The 24984-nt window shown below is 47.3% G+C and overlaps 1 protein-coding gene across 1 annotated transcript; it reads left to right on the top strand.

Annotated features, from left to right (window-relative positions):
• The first annotated feature begins 18615 nt into the window (after positions 1-18615).
• LOC144125547 (uncharacterized) lies at positions 18616-23295 on the top strand. The gene is made up of 3 exons (XM_077659034.1): positions 18616-18771; positions 21049-21246; positions 21814-23295. The coding sequence occupies exons 1-3, from the start codon at positions 18760-18762 to the stop codon at positions 22276-22278; spliced, it is 675 nt and encodes a 224-aa protein (XP_077515160.1). The 5' UTR covers positions 18616-18759; the 3' UTR covers positions 22279-23295.
• The last annotated feature ends 1689 nt before the right edge of the window (positions 23296-24984 follow it).

The following is a 24984-nucleotide window of genomic DNA, read 5'->3' as shown; positions in this document are numbered from 1 at the left end:
CCACTACTGCTTATCTACTCGTTAGTAGTAAGCCTATCGTGACCAAAAACTCAATGACCTAACAAAAGAGCATGCCGCCTTTACCTCGTGATCACCGAGTATGATTTACGTTGAAGGTATGTGGCATTAAACGGCGCGTAATTTCACTGCGAGATGCGACGGTTCCGCACAGTTATCGCTATGCATGCTCCACCTCTGAGGGCGGACTGCAAATGAGGGAGTTCTTTCTTTTTACAAGCAGTTGATAAGCATAGCGGCACCCTGCGTTGTACGTTTCTGACTCTAGGTACACTAAACAGACAACAAGAAAGCAGGCCATGAACTACAGTTGGACCTATAGTGAAACGGCCATTTGCGAAGCAATATTCATAACTAACGAAACATCCTTTCTTTTTTTCTTTTTTCTTTTTTTTTGGGGGGGGGGGGAGTTATTTAGATATCGTTTCTATGTTACTGTTCAACATGCCCCATTGCAACTAACCTGTCACTTATGTTTCGTGCCCTGATTGCGATGATTTCATAATGGGCAATATTGTGTTCTTCCTTGACCTACTCATAGGGCCCGCTGTAAGGGCCTGCGGTATTTGGTAAACAAAGTTAAAAATTTAATATTCTTAAATTTTAAATAATGAGAAGGGCATCCTCTAACCATAATTCTCGTTGGTCAAAAAATAATACAGCGCGTGACACCCCACTTATCACCTCATCGTGATCCTGGGCGTTGTTTGTTCAGTACTCGCTCGTCGAGGGTTTATGTCATAGAAGTGAATGCGGCAAAATGTCGGCCACATTTGCTACGAAAAGCTTTCTCGTCAAGCCTAGTCATCCTCTATCCCCCATCGTAATTTCTAACCACCCGCACTGCAGTATACAGTTATAATGATGTTAGTGTGTCATAAAACAAAACAATGTTGATAACACATTCAGGTACGTTCTCTCTGAACTCTCTAATGATCTTGAATGTGTTGCACGCAACGAACCAGCATTATCAACTGCTCAAACTCTCCAGCAACTGCTTCAAAACTGTACATAATGCTACCGCTCCTCAGAATTTTTTTTTTTTTGGGGAGGGGGGCGGTCGCCTTCCTTTCCCCCCCCCCCCCCCCCCTTTTCAGGGGTCGCTATGCACAGAGCCATGTTGGGCAGGTGGCAATTGCTCTAAAGTTGGGGGCAATTTGCGCATAATCTGGTAGGCTGGTTGCCACGGGCCACGGTGGGCAGGTCATGATGACGTCACAAAGTGACGTGACCTCTCAAAGCCAATCTCGACATTGCGTGGCAGAGAAGCCGGATATTTTTGTGAGACGACCACCGAAATGCTACCAGACTAATAAAAACTATTTGGTGCAAACGGTAGCATTGCAAAGCACCGTATATATGGTGCGCAGACGCCTGATACCGGAATTAGCGCCATTTGTCCGGGTGTATGTTTCCCTCCATTCATTGAGTTTATATAAAATAATATATTTATATGGCTTTCTTATTACACACAATGGTTGACTTTGTAGGACAGTTGGACATATGTGCCCCACTTGCTTCAAATTCCGGCAAACGGACGACGGTGCACTTACGTACCACTTTTGCGTGCTGAACACAACTGGCCTATCAAAGACACCACTCACCTTGTTTTTATCTTTCGTTAATTGGGCTCCTGGGTGTTCTTATTTACAAGCGCGGGTCAACTCTTCAAAGAGGCTTATTTTGACGAGAAAAAAGAATGAAAAATTGCTGAGCCTTTAAGCCTTCTCCCTCATTCAATTGCCTCACAATTTAAGCAATTTTCAATTCCATTGCAAGTTCTCTTATGCATAGAAAAGACTGAAGTATAGATACGTACCGCATATGACATCTGTTTCCGGATCCATTGGTGCAAATTTTTACCTGTTTTTTCTATAGAACCAGTTGTCTAAATGGCTTGAAAATGATGTCATCCAATTGACCCAATATTTTGAGTGCAATTTCACGATCTGTATGCACATGAAACATAACATAATTTCATGCCTCTTAAATGGTATTGTGGCAGGCCAATCTCTTTTTGTTGTTTCGAATGAAGTTCGATTATATGGCTCGTTCTGGATGTGTTCACGTTTGTTCAGCAGCAAAAACACATTGCTTGCTGAATAATTCGATTTAAAAATTTTCCCGCCACTCAGCTCAAACTAGCGTCACCAAAACCGAAAAAGACTTCCTGATTACCGTTTGCAAGTGAATGGTTGTAAAGCCTAGTGTCAGGAATCCGGGACAAAAATTTTCCTTGACAAAGTATATCCTAGCCACAGAGGTCCGAGACGAAAATTTCCCTCGACATCAAGTATATCCTACCCTCACGTATCCGGGACCAATTTTTCTTGACACCAAATAGAGACTAGCCTCAGGGATCCGGGACTAAAATATTCCTTGACTGCAAGTATAGCCCGGACTCAGGGGTCTGGGACTAAAATTTGCCTCCGCATCAGCGCCGTATGCTTGTAAAAGCAGCGAATGGTGGCGATAGCTGTACTTTATCATCTGACCTCTTCTTGCACATAAAACCTCCGTTGCGAGTTAAAGTAGCCCTCTTGTCATTATAACGCGATAATTTATTAATGCAGGCCAACATCAATTTCTCCTCAGTGTCCTTTTAATACGCTCTTTTCGGTATCTTTCTAGCATCGAGTGTATGAAAGCTATTGCGGTCATGCTGCAGTACGCCGTGGAAGAGAAGAAAAAAAAACACAATTTAAAGAAATGACACTGTAGCGAGTCGGGTTAAAAACGCGTGCATCGCACGGTCAACAAGCCTTAAACAGTCTTTTTTGTTGGACATACCTCGGCATTTCACGTACAAAACCAAAGAGCCTCAGTCCTCCTGGCAAACTCAAGATTGGTTGCCAGACAACGTCGCTACCCCCAATGAGGGTGTTGTCTTGCGACAAGGAAGTTACTGGAAGGTTTCCAAGAAATGGTAACGAAATTAATGACACAAATCCGTCCATGAATCTTTCTAGATAAGAGTAATTGTTACGATGTGCCTGGTTTACGTATGATAAGTATTATGTAATTGGGCGCAAGATTGGCTTACGAACGCAAGCTTAATTCCACAGCGCCGCTAGCATAGCCAGCATTTCCCGCGTTTGGAGAACGCATGATTTGCTTAGATTAGTGCACATCACCTAGCATTTGTTGAAATTCAAACAGTGCCCCCCCCCCCACACACACGCACGCACGCACGCACGCACACACACACACACACGCACGCACGCACGCACACACACACACACACACACACACACACACACACACACACACACACACGCACGCACGCACGCACGCACGCACACACACACACACACACACACACACACACGCACAATGGTCTATGCACCCTAATGTGAAGTAGGTGAATAAGTTCTTTTTTAAGGGTGCCAAGTAAGCGTTTGTCATAAACTTTTTGACTTATCGCCATCTACAGTGGGAAATATGACAGTAGCTATAATGTATCTCTTTTCAGCTTCCTATACACTGTTGTGTTGTTTAGAAATCCGGTTGTGTTTGAAGGACTGTTGTGTGTCCTCTCGTCTTCCGTGTCTCGTCACTGGTAGCGCTGCTTTTAAAAAATTAAGAAATAAAATTGCCTTGCCTTTAATACACCAGAATTTAAAACGCTTGCCCATGAAAGCTTTCCGAGCTACAATTGACAGCCATCTAATCCTTGAAAAGTCCACCAATCTTGTAGAACTACCTTTGACATTAAACGGCTTCAGAAAAGCAGGAGCATTCACTTGGCTCTGCAGCTCACCGAGGTCAATTTAAAGCGAGCGTCTTTCGCGCTCTGTTCAAGAGATGGCACGACGAGCACGGGTAGCGTCACTCGTGCGCTCACCGATATGTGTGCCAGGGAGAGGTGGTTCGAAAGTGAGAGGGAAAGGAGCTGCCTGACTGCACCAAGTGCATCCAGTCGGCGCTAGCTTCCTCCGTAAACTAAGGTCTCTCTATACCGTAAGCCCGCTGGCGTGCGTTTGCAGGTACTGCTGCAGGACAAAATCACACGAGGTACTTCCTGGGCTTTCTGCTGAGCGCAACTGCGTCTTTAAAACATGCGTAATTAAGTCAAGGAAATAATTATTATCTTGACTTGAATGTAATCAGCTTATAAAGTTCCCCCAGATATATAATTTAAAAGCTGCTGTTCATTCACAGAATTATTCCTAGCTGACAACGTCTTGATAGTTCCTCATTCAAGAGAGTAAAATGACATTGACTGTAAGGCAAGGGTATTTACAAATTGAAGGCTCGAGTAAAGTCCACGCCTGGTTGACACATTCTACACTTACCTCTCCCATCTCAGTAGAAGATTCTCCCGTTATATATTCCGAATGACCGTGACCAAACAGACGCATCATAGATTTAGGCGCTTTCAAGACAAACTTCAGAGTTTAGCCGGAGACCTGGCCAACAGAGAGGTGAGGTACATGCCCTGACCTGACCGCTCACCGCTACAGCTGGACGAAGAATTTTTGCGGCCGCTTACTACTTCTCTCTTTTAAGAAATGAATCAACTGTCGAATGCATCACTGTAGCTTGCTTGCCCTTATTCGTATTAACCTGAACAATTCACCGATTATAGCCCACGCTCATTAGAATCAGAGTGAAATCGAATAGAAGTAAAGCAGGCTAATTGAGCCCCGTTTAAGAAACAGTCTAAGACAAGTTTCAGCAACACTGGATATGTGAAACTGCTTGGAGGTCTGGCAACACTGCGTATGCAGTTTTCGTTCGCCATATTGGTCCTGTCGACCTCGCGTCACTGGCATAGTTAACTAGAATAGTACACTGCGCCGCTAGTTGGTCATCTGGTGTGTGAGCGTTCTTGATATCGGCTATTCCAGTGCAGCTTCATCGAATCTCGTGAGTGGAATTTCAAAAGCCAAGCACTGCGCTGCTTGTAGCGATCATCTGTTGCGAAATGCAGCTCCTTTCTTTTTGTTTAGTCAGCGCCAGCGGTGCTAACCATAAGTGTTTCTCGAACATTTTCAACTTGGCTTGAAGTTTAGCGCTCTAGCTGAATATGGGGAACCTGCGCTGCCAAGGTGGCACTGCAATTGTTCCATTCGGTGACTCAAAACTGCTTTTGTCAGCCGCTTGTGCACTGCAAATGCGAGAACACATTCTGCGCGATTAGATACCCGCGTTTGGCTGACAGAATTCATTGCCTAGCTTATCTCGGCGTAGCCTAAATAGCTGACGCACGGCACGTGCGCCTTCGACAGAGCGCGGAGGCTCACGCCAATAAGCGCTTGAAGGTGGCGCGGAAAAGTTCTAAGAGTACTACCCAGGACTGCTTGCTCTTCTCGCTAGGCAGTGTTATGGCGCTGCAATCGGTACCGCAAACTTGAGCGCAAAATCCCCATTGCAAGAAGCGGTGCTAACAAATGCGCCAAGAACTAGAACATTGTGACGCGGCCGTTAAAAGCACAGATTTAGGCATCCGTTCGAGCATTGCGCGTTATCATCACTGTTATATTTTTTTGCTGGTGAAACTTCGCTTGCTCGAGTGATCTTTGTGGCATATCCACCCAATCATTCGTGTAGTTGTGCTTCGTACACTCATGTTCGAAAAAAAAAAAAAACGGTAGCCACGAAGCAAAAGAGCTACCCGAATCAGTGGGTGGATATACCACAAAGGACCTTCGATAAGGCGTATTTTCCTCGCCATAAGGACAAAATACCGATGACAGTGCACAATACACGAACGTAGGTCTAAATTTGCGCATTTTAGCGACAACATCGCAGAGTTCTAACTCACTCTGGAGCAACGCTTGTGCTGCGAAAAATCAAACCTTCGTGAGCGGCGCCGCTAGCAGCTGCTTTCACTGCAGTATTATAATCATGTACACTTTCCCGGCTGCTGCGTTACCATCCCCTCGACTATTAAAGTGCGATTCTTGAATCGACGCCTATATCTGCTTTTCAACGACGGCCGTACAGAGCCCGGCGCAGTTCCCAGTTTCGATTCGGCTGAAGACACTTGAGGATCAGATATCCTGTTAGCAGTGGGCGCTTTGTTGCAGAGTACTATTTGTTTGTTTGAGTCGCCCGACTGGGGAAATTTTAGCGACCTTCTGTCGTGCCAAAAAGAAAAAAAAAGCTCGCTTTGCCTAAAGAAAGGGCTTGACGCTGGGCAATCCTTTTGCACAGCGTGCAGTTAGCTGCTTTGCATCTTGGCATCCGGCACTTGGCTGGATCCCAGAGCTCGGCGAACAGAGATTGGCTTTGTAGCGGAGCAAGCTGTTGGCGCTTGCCGCGCTGATAAAAACATCGGCCATTTTTGAGGGCACTACCTGTCGTGCACTTTGTGACATTGCGCCGCTCTGTCAATCTTAATAGCTACTATATATTTACTAACAACATTGTATCCCGCAAAAATAGAATATAATAAATATGACAAAAAATCCTTCACAAATTAGGGCTATACTTCATATTGCCACGCGCTAATGGGCGAGCTGACAACGAGGACAAAGTGTGTGTGCGGCTTAGAGTCACTAGACCAGTTTTCGTGACTCTAGTGGGGCTGTACCGCCGCGGTGGCCAAGCCGTTGAGCATCCACCTCGCATGCGGGAGGTGCGGGGTTCGATCCCCAGTGCCGCCGGGTACCCACCAGTGATAAAATGGGTACAAGCTTTCCCGTGCCCTGGTGCTCGGCTTATTTAGGGTGAAATTCTTGGGAAATAGGTCTTTGACCCCACCTTGAGAAAAAGAGAATACCTTGCATCATGGCGCTCTTTGGCCATAGATGCCTTTGCGCCATAAAAATCCATCATGACCATCATGATGATCTAGCGTGGCTGTGTGCGAGTCAGCCATCTTGTCTTCTGTGCTGTCCCAGTGCTACGTGCGAGGCGTTCGTTAGACAATCTGGTGGATGTGCTGGGTTGATTTGAATTCCTACGCGCCCTTTGAAGATCGTCTATGAACGCTGATTTAACTATGGCTCACCGCAGTGTGAGCCGCCCACTCTCAGGTCAGTCACCCGAGTCCGGGCCCTCATCCCCTACGAACAGAGCAGCAGAGACTATGCACAGGGGGAATGCCACAACTACCGCTAGCGGCGGAAGCTCACCCGCTCAGGTTCTGGTCCTCCAGCCGCGAGCGCTACAGACCTTCCATGGCGAGGTGTTCGAGGACGCAGAGGTCGGCCTTGACCAGTCCGAACGGGTCGCCAGGTAGAACGACGGGAATGCGGCGTGCAAGCTCCACAATGTGTATTTCTCTTTCGACGACTCGGCGCTGTTGTGGTATCAGAACCACGAGACAACGCTATTTTCTTGGGACAGGTCTCGTAGCCAGCTACTGGCGACTTACGCCAACACCGACTGACGGGAACGAACACAGTCAGCGCCGCAATCCAGGAACCAGCGACCGAGTGAGAGCATCGTAATGTACTATGAAGACTTGACCCGCCTGTTCAAAAGGCTGGATCCGAACATTACCTAGGACAACAAAATGCGCGACCTGATGTGTGGCATCAAGGAGAAACTATACGCTGGGATTGTGCGCAACCCACCTGGGACCACTTCGGAATTTCTAGCGGAGCCCGCCACCGTCAAAAACACCTGTCAACAACGCGCTCGCTACTACAACCGCGACGTGAACGCCGTATCACCAGGTGTCTTTGTGTAAGGCTTCAGCGGCTCCGCCGAAGCCCTGGGGTAGCTCTTGCGGTCTGTTGTGAAATAAGAGCTGCGCAAATGCATCTCTCTGAAATGTCATCAACGCCGAAGTTTCCGTCCTTAGCGGGAGTTTATCGCGACAAAGTGTAGCAGGCGGTCCCTGAACTGGTTGCGGCTGTTCTTACCGCCGCCGCCCATCCCGCAGACATGCGCGTCGGTGCTCCGGCAGAACAGTGGCCGCAACTCTTCCAATGCCAACTCAACTGCGTTCCAGCCGAGCCCCCGCCGTGTCCCTCCGCTGGCTGAAGCAAGCCTCCGGAACACTGACGTGTGGTGGGCACCACCAACCCACACGTTGAGGCTGTGTCTTTATCGCCGAGCTGGCCATCGTGGTTTTCAACCGAGGTCCTCGGGTCCTAGCAGTGATGAACGTCCACGCGAAATCTATCTAGTATTACACGTCCACGTGCCGGAACTACGCTGATCTCCCTCGTTCCGAGACTTCCTCACCTACCTCTCTGCGCTATTGTTCACCGAGCACACGTCCCGCGACAAGCCGTTTTGGCCTCTCACCGAGCCCCCATCGGGAAAACTAGAACCAGCGGCCTGAGAAAGTGAGGCCGCTGACGACCGAACAGTCGAACATTCTCAATGGCATTTACGATCAGACAACGCCTATTCAGCACATTGCGAAAGGCCCAACATTCGCATATGTTACCGGCTTTGTTGAGCCCGTGGAAACATGTGTTCTGGAGTCGCCGTCACCAGCAGGACGCGACGCAGACAACGTTCTGTCTACCATGGACATCAACCCCAGCTTGTCGGCGGGTCAGAGGCAGGGCCTGTTAGGGCCATTCAGGATTTCGCCGGGTGCTTTGCTATGTCATCAAAGCTAGGCGCATCCCAGTAGCCCAACACCGCATTATCCTCGACGAGGAGATAAGCCCGATATCGCAGCACATATACCGGTTCTCCGTGGCAACTCGCCATGGACTTTTTCCACCTGAGGGTAAAGACATACCTACTGATTGTCGATTATTTTTCCAACTATGTAGAAGTTCAACAGATGGCGACAACCACAGCAAGTTCACTGATACAAGTATTAATGGAAATTTTTGGCAGGTTTACCATTCCAAAGACCATCATTTGAGACCAGGGGCCACCCTTTGACAGCGACGAGCTAAGAAATTTCTGCGACGTGGACGTGACACACCAGCCATCTCCTCCTTTGTACCCCTGCAGCAACGGTCAAGCAGGGAACCATACAGACCATAAAGTCGATGATCAGTAAAGTAGACGAAGGAGGCAAAGCTATCGCTCCACATCAATATTCTTACCGACTCTTTCGAGTGCCTTGACGCCAAGCTTTGCAACCAAACCTCACCAGAATCTCCTGCAAGCAAGGCAGAAGCAACAGCCCAAGCTCGCTGACCTGCACAACAGGAACCTTCCCCGGCTTGATCCTTGTCAGCCCGTATGGCTACGCACTAAATGGACCTGGACAGAAGCCACTGTAGTAAATGTTGGCCACGAGCCTAGAAAATACACCATCTAAACGGACACCAGACGCATCTTCATAAGAAATCAAATCTACGCCGAACTCCGAACAGCGGAACGTCTTGCTGCTTTAACTTCGCCGGAAGACTACGAGATAATCTACCTAAGCCCTTCAGAACATAGCCCAGAGTACTCGGTCCTTCCCCAGCCCGGAAACCGCATACAATTCACTCAGGAAGAAAAATCAAACCTCTTGCGAGTTATGCAATCACAAGCAGTGACTACAGATAAACGGGATATATTTGTGTGCAAGCTTCTTAATTTTTGATAAAGAAGGGCGTGTTATGTAAACGAACATCGGCAGCGCCACATCTGTTCCAGTCAAGCCATCTATCCATAGATCCCTCACCTAACAAGACCCCGCATCGAGCGCCACCTATACAACAGCATCAAAACCCCAATCCTGAATAAACCTCAGTTCCTTTTCTGTTCATAACTGGGCTGGGCTGTGTCGTCAGTCTCTCCCATAACAAACAAATATAATGATTTCGCCATTTTCGATGCTAGTTTCGAGGAACATCTCAACCTGCTGCGAATTGTGCTACAGACAGGTAAGGAGACGATAAAACCACAGAAATTCCGCTTCAGTTCCCAGGAGTTCCGTTTTCTTGGCCACGTCACCAGTGCTGAAGGAGTTTTTCCTCATCTCGAGAATAATACTGCTGTGGCAAAGTTTACTCTCCCGACCGAAATCCGTTTGTAGGTTCTTGGGCCTCTGTGCCTACCACAGGTATTTCGTCGAAAATTTTTCAACACTTTCCGAACCCATTACGCTTCTTACCAGACACAATGTCCATTTCGCATAGTAAGATGATCAAGAGGCCGCCTTAACGAGCTACGCTTGCGGCTACAGACTGTCCCGACACTCGCCCACTTTTACGAACAAGCTGCCGCTGAAATTCATACCGATGCCAGTAATCTTGGTCTCAGCGCTACTCTCGTTCAATGCAAGACGGCAATGAAAACGCTATAGCGCATGCTAGGCGCTCTCTCTCGAAACCTGAGGTAAACTATTTGAGCACAGAAAAGGAATGGCTTGCGGTAGTCTGGGCCCTGAGCAAATTCCGGCCTCATCTCCCTGGCCGCATGTTTCGAGCTGTGAGGGACCGCCATTCGGTATGCTGGCTAGCCAACCTCAAAGACCCCTCGGGACGGATTGCGAGGTGGAACCTCCGGCTCCAAGGATGCGCACACGTCCGGTTGTAAGCAAAACGATGCCGACTGTTTGTCGCGTGCACCTGCTGGTGTTGTCCCACCCGAAACCGAGGACAACTTCTCGTTGTTTGCTGTTGTGATGACGTCCGTTATGGCCCAGCGTCAACAGGCTGACTCCGAGCTACGCCCACTCGTGGAGCATGTCGACAGCCTTGACGTCGCTGCTCCGCGGGCTTTCGTCCGGGGTTTGTGCTCATACAGTATTCGATATCACGTCCTGTACATAACAAGTAAACCTGTCTTGTGGAGGTGCCGTCCGAACTCTGTCCAGAAATCTTGCACGCCTGCCACTACGGTCCTTCGGCGAGCCATTTGGGTGTCGCTCGAACATTCGCGCGCATTTATGAAAAGTACTATTGACTTAAGCTGCTGTCTTCGGCCCGGCACTACGTGAAGACATGTCGCGATTATCAGCGGTGGAAGACGCCACCCATGAAACCTGCAGGCCTTCTCCAGCCCATACCAGGGCCTACAGCATCTTCCAACAAGTGGGAATGGACATGCTTGGCCCATGCCCCCAGTCGTCCTCTGGGAACGAATGAATTGTCGTAATGTCAGACTACTTAACGTGGTACGCCGAGGCACAGCGGCTTCCCCGCTTCACTGCTGAAGAAGTTCCCCATTTTTTTGTAAAATCCATAGTCTTGCGTCACAGTGCACCATCGGTCGTCATCACAGACCTAGGCACCGCCTTTACGGCTGAATTATTGCAGTCTCCCTTTAAGCTTACCCACACCAGTGACAGGAAGACCACTGCTTATCATCTGCAAACAAACGGACTGACTGAACGCCTCAACTGAAAGCTCGCAGATATGCTCTCCATATAGGTAGATGTTGAACATCGGATGTGGCACGAAGTTCTCCTGTATGCTACTTTTGCCTACAAATCGGTCGAGCAGGAAACGACCCGTCTTACCGCCTTCCAACTGGTCTACGGGCATCATGTCACTACTATGCTGGACGCTAAGCTGCCCACTCGTAACGCCCAAGATGTAACCGACGCCTTTGCTGACGTCTACGCATCCAACCAACTGGATTAGGAAGCTCGACAGCCCACAGGAAATCGAATTCAACACCAGCAACACCTCGACGCCGGTCGCTGCAACCTCCCACGCCGCGACGTCCTGTATGAGCCCAGTGATTCTGCGTGGGTATGGATGCCCGTGCGCCATCGAGGGCTCTCCGAAAAGTTACTCCGCCGCTCTTTAGGTCTATACGAGGTCTATAGCTCGGCGTCTTAGTGACGTTGCCTACAAAGCTGGTACCACAGGAACAAAGATCCTCACTATGGCGGCGCCATCAGACCGAGACTGTCCACTAAAGGATGTAAGCGCTGTGTTGCATCTCCTAATTAATTTGCCCCCTTTACCTTCTGTTAGTTGCCGGCGTCGTCCCGCCGCGCTGTTGGAGGGGATAATAGCAAGGGCTATAATGAGCAAGAAGAGGGCGAGGACAGAGATAGAGATTCAGCCATCTTGTCTGAGTGCAGTGTTATGTGATTTCCCATTGTTACCGTATAAAGTGTTCATCACAATCTTATATCAACAGGACCCATAAATGTCCATGGCATGCCTACGCCATGGCGGGACATTATTACCAGACAGTAAATGCATGGAACATTGTGACGACTCCATGGTCATGTCATGAGATCTGCTAGCGCTTCTAGATATAAAATAGGAGGGTAAAGGCTCAACTGCACACCTGGAGAATCTAGTAATAATCGGCGCATGGTTCTCTTTGAGTGCGTCTTTACGTCTTAGCTCGAGAGATTGAGGTCATTTAATTGCATCGCTTTGAGTCATGATTTAATGCACATGGTCACGGCCGTAGATTGTGTATAATTGAAAGCTCTTCCTTGCGGCCGTACTACATGCTTGAACAACAATCGCGTATGCCGAATGAAAAAAAAAACGCCTTATCTGTGTCGTCGTTCAGTGGAGAATGTGTCGATGTGTCAATATCCGTTCGACTTGTGCTGCGGGATGGTTGATGAGTGCAGAAAATAGAATGTGGTGCGATATAGTATGTGTGTCTTTCCGCTCCATGGGCTTGAAGGACATTTCTGTTGGCTGGGGTGTATCTTATTTTGGATAAATAAGCATGGGTATGAGTAACTGTTTAAAACATTCTGCATATTAAAGACTGATGTTTAATTCATTTAACCCCATAAGATGACTTAAGTAAAAGCCGCTATATCTAACTGTGTGTAGTAAAATTACAATTTGGCCTACAGCGAGCAGTGTCTTCTGAAGTGCGTCAGCACCATTCAAGGAATTTGACTTGCAGCAAGTCTATAGGTACCAATGATGTGGGGTTGTTTTCTCAAGCAATACCAAATATGTACACCTCTCATTTTGATTCTTTAAAATAAAAAATCAGCCACGTGCAGAATACGAATTACCTCGTAACTTACCCACATGAAATGAAAATTCACTCATCGAAAATCCAGCAACAGGAAATAAATTAATGCCAGGATGTTAGGGGAGGGATCATAGTTGAGTGCGCAGTTTAGACATTTTATCAAACAAACGGCAATTTTATAATAATTTATTTTATGCATCCTGACATTAGTGCAGGGGAAAACAAATTTGAAGCCGATAGCGTGTAATCAACCCCTCCCCCCCTCTCCCAAAGAAAATAATTATTTCGCTGACCTCCCATTTCTCTTGAACCTATCTAGAGAAAAGAAGACATTTACGAGAAGTTCTGGAAGTTGTCCAGCCATCTATTTTGCGGACTTGTTCACGAAACCGCTGGTGCATTTTTCGCTGATAAAGATATCGTTTTTGAGGGTATCAAAGTGTCAATCGAGGCTCGCGATAGAGTATTACGAGCTCTAGAGGAAACGAGAGCTTATCTGTCCATGAAGTGAAATAAAACGAAGAGACGAATGTGACCAGCCTGCCAAGTCGAGACAGCACTTGCGGCACGATGTGCGACCCGCATGGAGCCACAAGGTGAATTCAGGGACCACTGTAGCAATGGATACCGCGAGGCTGGACTTCATTACACGCGGAATTATCAAAACTCATCATTTTTTTACCGCCACTACCCTAGGCTATTAAACAATAAATGGGGATTTAAATATCAATTCCTCCAAGCATATTCGGTTAAACATAGTTACTGAGCGTTGTTGTTAATGTGCAGGGGCGAGTAAGGAAGACTAGCACAAGCTACAGATCACCGGAACAGCGGAAAGACAATGCGTAGCGCTGCGTTTCGTGGAAGCGCCGATAACGAGAGTGCAGGCATTTCTCACTCTTCAGTCCAAGAGGAGTTCAGCAAGCGGCCATCGACTGCGAAGCATTCTTCTCTCTTTTTTTTTCTTATAAAAGACCTCGCTACTGCAAGAGTAGTAAACGTCCAATAAATATGATGATATCGCTGCTCACGACGACAGTGCTAAAAAATGTCATGGACAGAGCCACGAATGTCGCCCAACGTTCGGTCAATCATCCAAGTTTGCAGTTGACTTTATCATCCTTCAATTAAAGTCCACAACATAAAAATATCCAGCCAAGAGCGGAAAATCCTTCGCATCTGTCACATGTAGCGGTTTATATATTAAATGTTTTTGTCGAGTAAGCTTTATGACCAGTGTAGTGGCGAGTAACAAAGATTAGCACGAATAAGGAATAACCAGGCCGGAGGAATTGCACAACGCGGCGGATCGCGAACAGGTAGATAGCAGCAGTTCCAGGGTATTCCCACCTTTGCAGCAAAGGAAAGTAGGTAGGAAACAACTTTCGTCAAGAACGGAGCCTTCCAAGACATTGAGTGTCGTAGTATTGACTGAGACACTGGTGAAAAGGCCGGTTTTCTCGTCAATGCCCTCAACGGCATATCTAATTGGTTTCCCCAGGACAAAAGGGGTTGTGTGATGAACTTAAAGAGTACAGTGTGTTGTTTTCTTCGTGTGCATGTGTGGCCATGTCTGCCCGATGCTCGCCTTCATTTATCTTCTTTCTCCACATAACCCTGCATGTGCCATCTGCGGGTGCGGCGAGACTTTAGCCCACATTCTTAGTATATGAAATACAGACTCCCTGCCGTGCACTGGAGCGTCTAGATAAACGCCCTCTAACTGAAATGAAGGTCCTGGTTACTGGCCGCGGCGATCGTCGGCGTTGAAAACCTTTCCCAGGCACTGCTCCGCTCCTTGTGAGCGTGTGGTTTGCCGATAGGCTGTGACTTCGCCGCGTGCTTACTGACGTCGCATACTGACTTCATAATCCTATTACTCCCTTCTTTCCTTCACCTTCATATCCCTCATTCCTTTTCCTATTGCTGGGTAGCAAACCGGTGTCTTATTCCGGTTAACGTCCCTTCCTTTCCTTCTCTCCCTCCTCCTCTTTTTACTCCTAGCTATTTTTCAGTGCTTTCTTTCTCTTTTGCAATTTTATCAGAACCACTCTCCCACGCGATCAATGGTAGTGGGATTGCATTCTACAGGGTGAAGTGAAAGGTGGGCGGGGAGGGAAGGTCATCAACTCAATTGCCTGTGGCTGTTAAGAGACGAAACATGTATAAAGATAATGCAAAGCCAGCCACAAATGAAACGCGAACAGGAAAACTGAAAATCTAACGGAAACACGCAAATATATCAGCTATTAGGAAGAAATACGAACGACGTTAACGCTTGTAAATGATATTCTTAGCTCCTTGGAAGTCAAATTAACCTGCGCTCGTATTGCGGTGTTCCGCCTATCATCTTCTCATTTTGCTGTTTGTGTTTCACCTGCAATGTGCGCGTTTCGTATGTCGCTGGTAGCTCTGGCGCTGTTCTTTTTTTTTTCTCTGTCAGATCATTGCTGTATCACTCTTCTGTCAATAGGTATGCTATCCCGTTTTACATCGCCCACCCTGTTATTTACTCAGAGATGCTTATGGTACTTCTTTAATTGGCTCGCCTTACATGGTTAGCGTCATGTTGTGGGGCACTAAGCCCCGCAGCCTTATCTTACGGTTTGCTTTCCCGCGGTGCACCCTCCCCGGCGCCACGTAGTGGAGAGAGATGCTCCCGTATCTCGTCCCGTCCGGCCTTCGGAGTATCCCCTGCCCTAGCGTGGGCGAACATTCGCTCGTAACCTTGCTGGTGAGTCGGATGACCTCGATAAATTAGCGTATCTTGTTGCTAGCTGGCGTTAGTTTTGCTGTAGCAATAAATGCCTGTTTGTGTCAGCCAGTGTGTCGTTCCTTTGTTCCCTCAGAGCAAGGCCCGCTGTGGCTGGCGTGCGCTCGGTAGCGTGCGTGATCACAATGTGGGGTCTGGCGGTTTGAACGGTCAGCCGCGATTACACGCTTCGCCCAGCGCACCCTGTGTTGTTGGAAACACTTGTGGGACGTGTCTTTTTGAATGGTAATCAGTCGGGCCGTCAAATTCCGCATGTCTTTTCTTGACTGAAATTCTGTTCTTTCAGGGACATTTCCAGCTTAGGAAAAAGCCAAAACTCACGCGGAGCCATGTCGGGGGCTTAGGGAGCGTGACTAACGACAGGAATGGTGTGTTTGGTGAAGAAAGTCTGAATCAAATGCGCAGAATGGGCGGGTGCTTCGTGATGGAGCTGCCAAGTTTCGCTGCCCGCACACACTGTCGTATGCACCATTAAGAAGCACGAAGGGGACGATGGACCTTAGTATTCCTCTGTGATTATGTGGCCTTGTGGTGAGTACTCATGCTGCGCCACCCCACGAGAGTCGAAGAAAACGGCCAACAGGATCTTGACATTGCTGCGGACCTGCCGTGCTTTGTGGTGCGAAAGCACGACTCCAGACGTACCAAACCGGAGCAAGAATCTTGTCTTGTGACCTTGTGGCGTCATGTCAACCTGTCCACCGGATTGTAAGCAAACCGACCTGCGTGGCAGGTGGCAGTTAAGTTAATGATTGGTCGCGAGAGATTGTTCGCGAAGAGCAACATGGGTCGCACAAGCCCCACCGGTGGCTGCCCCACCGGTGGCACCTGCCAGTGCAGCGGTGCATCGCTTAACCGCTGCGCCACTGCCCTGGTAGTGGTATGAGGACTCGCCGCGATCTATCTACGTTAAGTAGAGAATCACCAATTCCGCATATATGGGCATTAACCCACTAAAGATCTTATGGCGGAGCTTAAGTGAGCCCTCCTTTCGAACACGTACTCGGTTTAAGTGCGTTAAACCACAAACATTCTTTTTGGCCTCGGGGATGTGGGATGTTTCCACTCTGACGACTACATCTTGGTTTGTGCGCCGTGCCCATAAACGCGGCACTCATCGCATGTGATCATGGCATGCAGAAACTTGGAGTTTGCATGCATTGTCCAGAATGCCTTGTGCGATTCCCTGACGGAGTTGCTTCTGCTCCATTGCTAACACTTTCCGTACGGATTTCGTGGACACTCTCGTCTTGCCCAAGCCCTGGGTCAAAATTGAACGTGCCGGTCCAATGATTACACCTATCTTGTTCGCAAGCTCTCGCACTCTGGTACGATGGTCATCCATGACCAAAGTCCACACATCCTGAATGACATTCTTATTTCGGCTTATTGAGGGTCTGCATGAATGCGGTTCGCTGTCGACTAGTGTGCGGCCATCGTTGAAGCGGCTGTGCCACTCATTGCTCAGTTGCTCATGGCATCGTCCCCGAAAGCCTGTTGAATCTTGCGAAGGGTTTTCATTTGGGTATAGCGAAGGGTTTTGGCAAAAATTGATGCAACATAGCTGCTGATGTTGTTCTGTCATTTTACGAATTACGTCATCACTCAAATTTAGGGCCACTGCCAGCGACTGACGCTTTCTGCGGGCGGAAAAAAATTCGCGAATCCGCACGAATTTCCCTCCACACCTCTACCGAAGGAAGCCTCCCGCACTCCATTGGTTTATGCGGGAAAGACGAAGGTTCGACACTTTTTCAACGCACCTTGTAAGGTGCTTCGCCCACATAAAAAGCTGTCCACTGGTACCGATTTTCTCTGAACCGCTGATATGTTTTCCTTTCCCCACTTGTCTTATACTTTTATTAGTTTCTTTTTAGCTATACCTTTATGGTGGGCTTTTTTCTTCTCCTATGACACTCGTTTCCTGCATTGTTCATTGTCTGTTGGTCACTGCGTAACAGAAAATCCTATCTGCAGGCCCATGAGAGTGCTCTGAAAGTGAATCAGAATCATGTGGGTGACGCGGTCTTTGTCCTAGGACTGGACTCCGTCTAAAGGCATACATCACTGAGATGCTTGTTAAGACCATCGAGTGCGTACTTTTGATAAAATGGCGCAAGAACGCACAAGACCATAAACAGGAATGCACAGTAACAGCAGTCTGAGCCCACCATTTAACATGAGCCTGAAGCCTCCTCGAGGGGATCGTTTAGAAAGCATGAGAGATGAAGGCGTGGTATCTGATTTGCTTGCACTAGCTAAACGGCATCTTCAGCTTATTGCAGGTTCCGTGTTAAGCGATACAATTACACGTTTCCGCAGTGCACCGGAAGGCGCCGCCTAAACGGGAAGTTATGGTGATACCCAGCGAGATATGTTCATTTCCTCTTGCCTGTTTCTTTTTATTCTGACGAGATGTAAAATAAGAAAGGAGCCATAGACGAGGGCATGCCCCAGGAAATGCATTACACTGCAGCTGTGACGCCACCCACAACTGCAGTAGCCATAACAGCAGCTAAAAAGCAATAAATATATCCGCAACCGCCATAACGACCTTTGGCGCGTTACACTGCACGCAAGGTAATTTGGCCACAACAGATTTAATCTCAGCTGAAGGACTGCCCGTCCAAATGAAAAGAAAACGTGTACTCTATGAAGAGCCTATAGGTGCAGCCCTTAGAAATCATGCAGATGTCCTCATAAAAGCATTGTGCAAGTATTTTTATTTTTTTTTGCCGCAGTGTGCTGGTAGCTCACGTAGCGCCTAAACTTATAAACTTTGGCACAGAACTTTTCGAATGGGAAGAAAACGTGTCCGACCGATCACGACACATCACCGCCCCTATACATCAACGCTCGCAGAGCTAAGGCAAGCGGCTGTATGGTGAGCGGCCTTGTTCGCAATACTAATAGCCGGGCACTTCCGATGCCGATCCCCTTGTGCACGCTTTTACTTGTTCTTTCACGTGGCCTTTTCTGTTTGTTTCACTTTTATTTTTTCCGCAGGCCATTTTGTTTTATCTTTCTCGAAAGGCTTGCACGCACTTCGCAACAAGCTCGCCCATTGGCCAGTGCGGCAGGACGCGACTTAGCGCTCGGCAATTAGGCCGTATTCCGATACGCGCTTATATAAGGTGGGGCAGACAGTCTCGCCGGCAGCTCAGGGCACCGCGAGCGTTGGATTACGCGACCCACATCGTGACATGATCGCACAAGTGAGTCAGTTTCTCGTTGTTACCAACCGCCTTTTACTAACGTTTCTTCTGGTCCAAAAAATGGTAATTCTTGGTTTGAAAAGCGAGAGCAGCGCTTGCTGAGCGAGAGTTGTGCAATTTGTGATACGCACGCCTGCAAACGAAACAAAAACACATAAACTTAAATAATTATTTCCATCAACTAGACTTGTTTTGTTCTTACGACGGGTGAAACTTTTTGTTTTTTATTTCAAACATCATGATGAGCAGCATGTAGTGGAGATGAAAGTGTGACGTGCGGACATATTTCTTAGTTCTAGGCCTTCGCTTAATCGGTAGAGCAAATCTTTGCTGGCAATGCTTGTTGCCAATATTAATGCCACGAACGTAATGAAATGTCAAGCCCCCTAAATCTAGGCAGAATAAAACGTCGAGTTTTTTTTTTCTGCGTGCACCGGTACGGCATCATTTGCATAATATCTGAGCTCATTATTGCAAAATCCATGTACTTCGAGGAGTGCAAATCGGGTTTCTATAGGTGGCCATTTTATCTTTTTTTTTACTTGGGAGTTAGCTCTAAATAGTAAGCGTGACTTCTTTCCTTATTGTTTTTCGAGCGGTTTTTATTATTCTTTTTGTTTTCTTTAGCTTGTTTTCAAGCGTCAGGGAAAAGAACAAGCTATAATCTACCCAAAAACTCTCACTCGCTCTCCACTCTTTAGGATACTAGCTATCTCTGCCTATTATGAGCCAAGCGGCGTTTACTGGCACTAACTAATCGCTTCTACAAATTGCTTTTGAGAATAAATTATTTCACCAAGAAAAAATTGTGTCATTGAGCTGTATAATATTTTGTTTTATTTTGCACTGTTCTTGCCATTTACTGCTTTGTGTATTTTTTTTCGCTTTTTATTTCACTTCAGTGCCGTGTTGTCAGCCGCTTTTCTATCGCTTTCCTGTCACGCTCCGGTGTTCAAGGATGTCACCGTCAAATTCAACGTCGCGCAAAAATGACAATACTTGCCTTCCTTATTAACATGACTGACAGCTACACTTAGTGGTTGACGCATTCAGAAATTAAACGGCAACTCATTAATTACCGCGGACAAGGTCCATGCTACCCACTAATATTGTTTGAGCATATAATGGTCCACTGCAGCGGCACATATAAGAATGCTGACAGGCGGCCAGACTATTCTTCTTCTATATGTAACTAGTATCACGTACAAGGTCTTACTCTTTTGTCTTGTTTTTAATGGGTAAATGTGGCCGAGGTAAACATTTGACTTCCACGCTGCATTTGGCTCCCGCTTCTAAGAGGCTCTAGGTTTTGGTCGGAAGGAAACATTTACTTCGTGGTTGTTTCGTTATGCAGTTACTCGCAGTTTTATCACACTGACGAATTCTCGTCTCGGGCCGCAATACTTGTGCATGTTCTGTTACCACTGAGTTCAGTATTCAAACGACTGCGCTAAACTTTCGTGATCAGTCTTCCTTCCTTTGGCCTGAGAAGCTTTGTGGCAAAGGTAAGAAAAAGAAAGCGCTTCTCTTTGATATAACATCCCTTCACGGCATATTTATTGAGTGCTAAGTTTGGTTTCGTTTAGGGGGGTTTAACGTCACAAAGCGATTCAGGCTATCAGCGACGCCGTAGTGAAGGGCTCCGGAAATTTCGACCATGTGGGGTTCTTTAACCTGCACTGACATCGCACAGTACACGGGCCTCTAGAATTTCGACTTCATCGAAATTCTATCACCGCGGCCGGGATCGAACCCGCGTCTTTCGGGTCGGCAGCCGAGCGCCATAACCACTCAGCCACCACGACGGCTTGAGTGCTAAGGTTCAGCCACAATAAAATTAATATTCAAGTTTCTATGCGTAACAGAGCATGTACGATGTACGAGTACATAGGCAGTGAAAGCTAGTGTGTTGGGAAAATTCTGCTTGCCCAAGAAGGAGTACCGTTGTCTGTAAAACAGGATACTTATAGGTGTCAGATTGCCCACCCTCTTCTTGACAAGAAAGTACACGTGGTTCTGCCCACCTCAGTATGCCATTCGTCTGTTACTTCGCATTAAAATGTCGATAACAATAATTAAACAGCTTGATGATATCACTGGACGCTATAAGCAGCTTTCGTAAAGAAGCGAAGTCAAATGCATGAGAGCTTAAGGCGGCGGAAAAGTGCTGGATAGTTTATTGACGTCATGCCTGAGGACATTCTTAGAGAGCTTTGTCTTACATACAAAGATATATTATTCCAATATTTTTATTTTGGTGCGCGTTTTGCATTGCAGGCATTTTTCGTGTGCCTCTCTGTGGCTGCCGCTTCGGCTGGCGTCCTTGGAGGCCATGGAGGGCTCGGATTGTTCGGCGGTCTAGGAGGCTACGGCTACGGCCACGGCTATGGCGTGGCCCTTGCAGCCCCGGTGGTTGCCAAGGCTCCGGTTGTGGCCGCAGCTCCCGTCGTCGCCAAGGCCGCCGTTGACTTTGTTGTGAGCGGCGTTTACATGCACATTTCCGTCTACACAAGCAAGAAATTTAGGCTCTATGGCAGAAAGCTGCGCCGGTCAGAGCTCCACACCGTAAGGCCAGCAAAAATCGCTTACACTAATCATCTGCTCAGGACATTGCCATCTTATTGCAGAGAGCAGATGCAGCTGCCTCGAAACACATTATAAAGCAAACAAAAAAGACTTCTTGACCGAACAGTTTATAGATACCTAGTCAACACATGTCAATTAAAACCATTTATTACGAAATTATAATAGCCCTTATAGGTTGAGTAATCCTAAAGATACGTATTAAGACCATTGACTCTCTCTAGTATCTTCAGTTTTTGTATTTTTCTTTTCTGGAGTAGCATGCCAGGTTAATAACCAGGCCGACCTCTCCCGTATTCATTAAAATCTCTCTCGCTCTATTTTTGTTATTTTTCATTTTAAAAATAATTATTTGTTGGCTAGAGTTAGGTTAGACGTATCTGAGTCTAATAATCTTGTAGCCTTCAAACTTTCCTCTGCTCTGACCTTTTATCTGCTTCGCCTCCTTCGCGATCGCAGGCTCCGCAGGCCACCAAGTTCGGCTACCTGACGGTCGACCCGTACGGAAACACTCAGGCTCGCAACGAGGTGTCGGACGCGTACAACCGCCGCGTCGGCTCCTACAGCTTCCGGGACGCGCACGGCATCACGCGCAAGGTCAATTACGTGGCTGACGCGCACGGCTTCCGCGCCGTGGTCAGCACCAACGAGCCCGGCACGGCTCCCTCGAAGCCCGCTGCCGCCGCTTTCCGCACACCGGCCAAGGCGGCAGCTGTCGCTGTCGCGCCAGTCGCCGCAGTGCCGGCCGTGCCCGCGGTAGCCAAGGTGGCGACCGTTGCTGCTGCCCCCGTGCTCGCCTACGGAGGATACGGAGGTCTCGGAGGCTACGGAGACTACGGTCACTTCGGCGGTCTCGGGCACCTTGGAGGATACGGCTTCGGAGGCTTCGGTGGTTACGGTCACTTCGGTGGCTTCTACCACTAAGGCGTCGGCTAAAACTGGAGTACAAATGGGACCCACTGTTTACCTGCAAGCTGCAGCACGCTGGTTCGAAGACTCGAATCGGCAGTGGTCTTAGCTCCAGCGCCGATCGATATTTCGTAAAACAAGACTTGGGATCATATTTTCTAATGATTCTGTTATCGAACCCTTCGCATGCTTTTTCACTTCTAGCAGCACTCCCCGGGTTTCAGCGGTGTCTATGTGTGTGTGTGTGAATCCTCTGAGGAGCAAGTGCAACTGGCTCACTGGGTCAGTGGACACGTCAATCGCGCTGTGAGTAGGCGGTGGCGCTCACTTGTAAATTGACGCAGTTATGCGCCTTTCCTTTTCTCAAAATTATCAGAACGTTTATGATACGTTGCATTTAAGAAGAAGAAAAGTGAATAACTGTTTCGGCTCGAGGAACAAGTTTTCTCGAAAAAGGGTGGTCCTCCAGCCGAAACGTCTTGAATTATATCCTGTTATGCTTTCAGTTTCTGGTGACCTTATCTTATATCGACTATCAGCTGCCGAGAAGTCACTTTTGACACGCAAATAATACATATCTTTGCGTATTAGGTTCCACAGTATCAACTACAGTGAGGGGGTGCGGCCCTTAATTTTTCGTGATGCCTAAGGATACTGCTGCATCCCTCTGCTCTTGCTATCTGACCCAGTGTATTACTCAACAAAGCAGCAAGTGCGATTCAATGCAACCAAAATCCCATGCAACGTATCCATGCACCATAATTTAAGAGAACGGAAAGGTAACATAGCGAAACACGCCAATGTTTCTAACATAAGCAAAACATGTTGAAAGGATAGCGTAGGAAATGAAAATAACGTGCGGTGCGTTCAATTTTTTTCTTTTGTCTCGGCCAACTGTATTCTTCAAGCGCCACAGACAGACTACTTGAAGGCTGCATATGGCCGGACGTTTCTTTTTAGGGTACTAGTTACATTTCACGCTTCGGGAATCCCACTAGAGTGGCCTAAGATTAAAAGTATTATGAAGCGTTCCCTCATCAAAACCGACCCAGCCCTAGCGAATAACACAACAGAACATTTGCTGTCATCACAACCATTTTTTTTGCAGTGATTTTGGCTATGAACTTGTAGTAACTACGGAAGTTTTTGTACTAACAACATAATTTTTTCTACAGTATTGTGCTGTATCTTTTTGTAGCCATAGAACTACCGAAAACTGCTGCAGTACAACAGAAAATCACTGTAACAACACAGAAAAACCTGTAGTTGCGACAAAATAGGATATGTTGACATATTTTGGACACTTTTCTCTCGTTTCTTCAAATGGGAATATTCATGCCTCTATGAGCTCCATCATTTCAATAGCTCAAAAAATGTTCAGCGGAAGCACTTATATGGTACAAAACAGTGTTACAGATTTCAGTCATTTCGGGCGCTCTTTGTGTGCCTTTTACTAGCGCTCATGGGATTGTCGTTCTTGCGAAGTATACCTTTATAACACTCAGCCGAGACAGGTCTAAACGAGCTTGAAACATTTTTCACCTCTGTTACTCGAAAGCTTTCCGAGATGAACGTACAGACGGAGCATACGCTTACAGACTATACGCCTTCTCTTCTCGCTATCCACCCACAAGCGCCGCCAGGAGAGTGAGCTTATAACGCCATAGACAATATATTTTGAAGCGAAACGCGTCACCACGCTAGCAAAAGCCTGTCGTCGCGTAGGTCGGAGAATGACCTTGAACGACCTTCAGCCCAACCACGTTAGCCGCGTATGACCATATGTGGTAAAGTTATGGTGTCGAACCCTTGACCTCTGACCTTTATTCACGACCTTTAGTTGACCTATGAGCTTCGAACTTTGACCTCTGACTTTGAGTTGACCTTTGAAATTAGGTGACCTTTTGGTTCACTTTTGACCTTTGACCTTAAGAACACCTGATGTGGTGATGTGAAGCCACATGATGACATCCGATGAGGGTGTCGTAAGACCAAGCGATACACGTCATAGCAACGTGGTCGTGTGGATATATATAAGAACGGCTGTCGCCAGCGTGTAGCGGAGCAGGCATGGACGAGCCTTGGACGCCTAGCAAGTGTGCTTGCTTTTTGCTGCATTCTAGGGTTGGCCAAGTTAAGCCACTGCCAATTTTCTCTTTCGCAAGTTCCTTGGTCTGTTCCATGCTCGGGGTGCAACCTAGCATTAAGTCCACTTTCCTTTCGATGCCTCTTATCTTGATCTCTTCACTTCACTCTGCAGCCTAGTCTTCCCTCCGCGATTTCATTACTTTGTCTGAGCAGCAGCTTTTAGATCTGCAGGGATACAAGTCAAACTAGTTAGTACGTTCATATGCATGTGTGAAAAACCTGAAAAAGATGACGCTGGTATTGTGAATGACGCGCTTGAGGAAAAGCCTTTCTTGGGGCATTGTTCGCGTCTTAGGCGAGAACTCGAGACAGAGCAGCGGAAAACGAAATAAATTGTACAAAATAAAAACAGTGTTTCTATTTCGTATTTGGTACGAGAACAAAAATGTGCCTCGGGTAAGTTTTTTTTTTCCTTTTAAGATGTGCTACATTCTATGCAAGAAAAACATGCTATGGGTAAGTCCGCCTCCATTCAGTCCTGATGGCGCTGCCGCTGTTTAAGTGGAACTCTGGAATTTATTTAGACTCTTGTTTATTTTAACATGCTAGAGAGTCGCTTGACTACAAGTAGAA

This window comes from Amblyomma americanum, chromosome 3 (assembly GCF_052857255.1).
Source record: "Amblyomma americanum isolate KBUSLIRL-KWMA chromosome 3, ASM5285725v1, whole genome shotgun sequence".
In the NCBI taxonomy this organism is placed as follows: Eukaryota; Metazoa; Arthropoda; class Arachnida; order Ixodida; family Ixodidae; genus Amblyomma; species Amblyomma americanum.
This window is presented reverse-complemented; position numbering and strand designations above follow the sequence as displayed.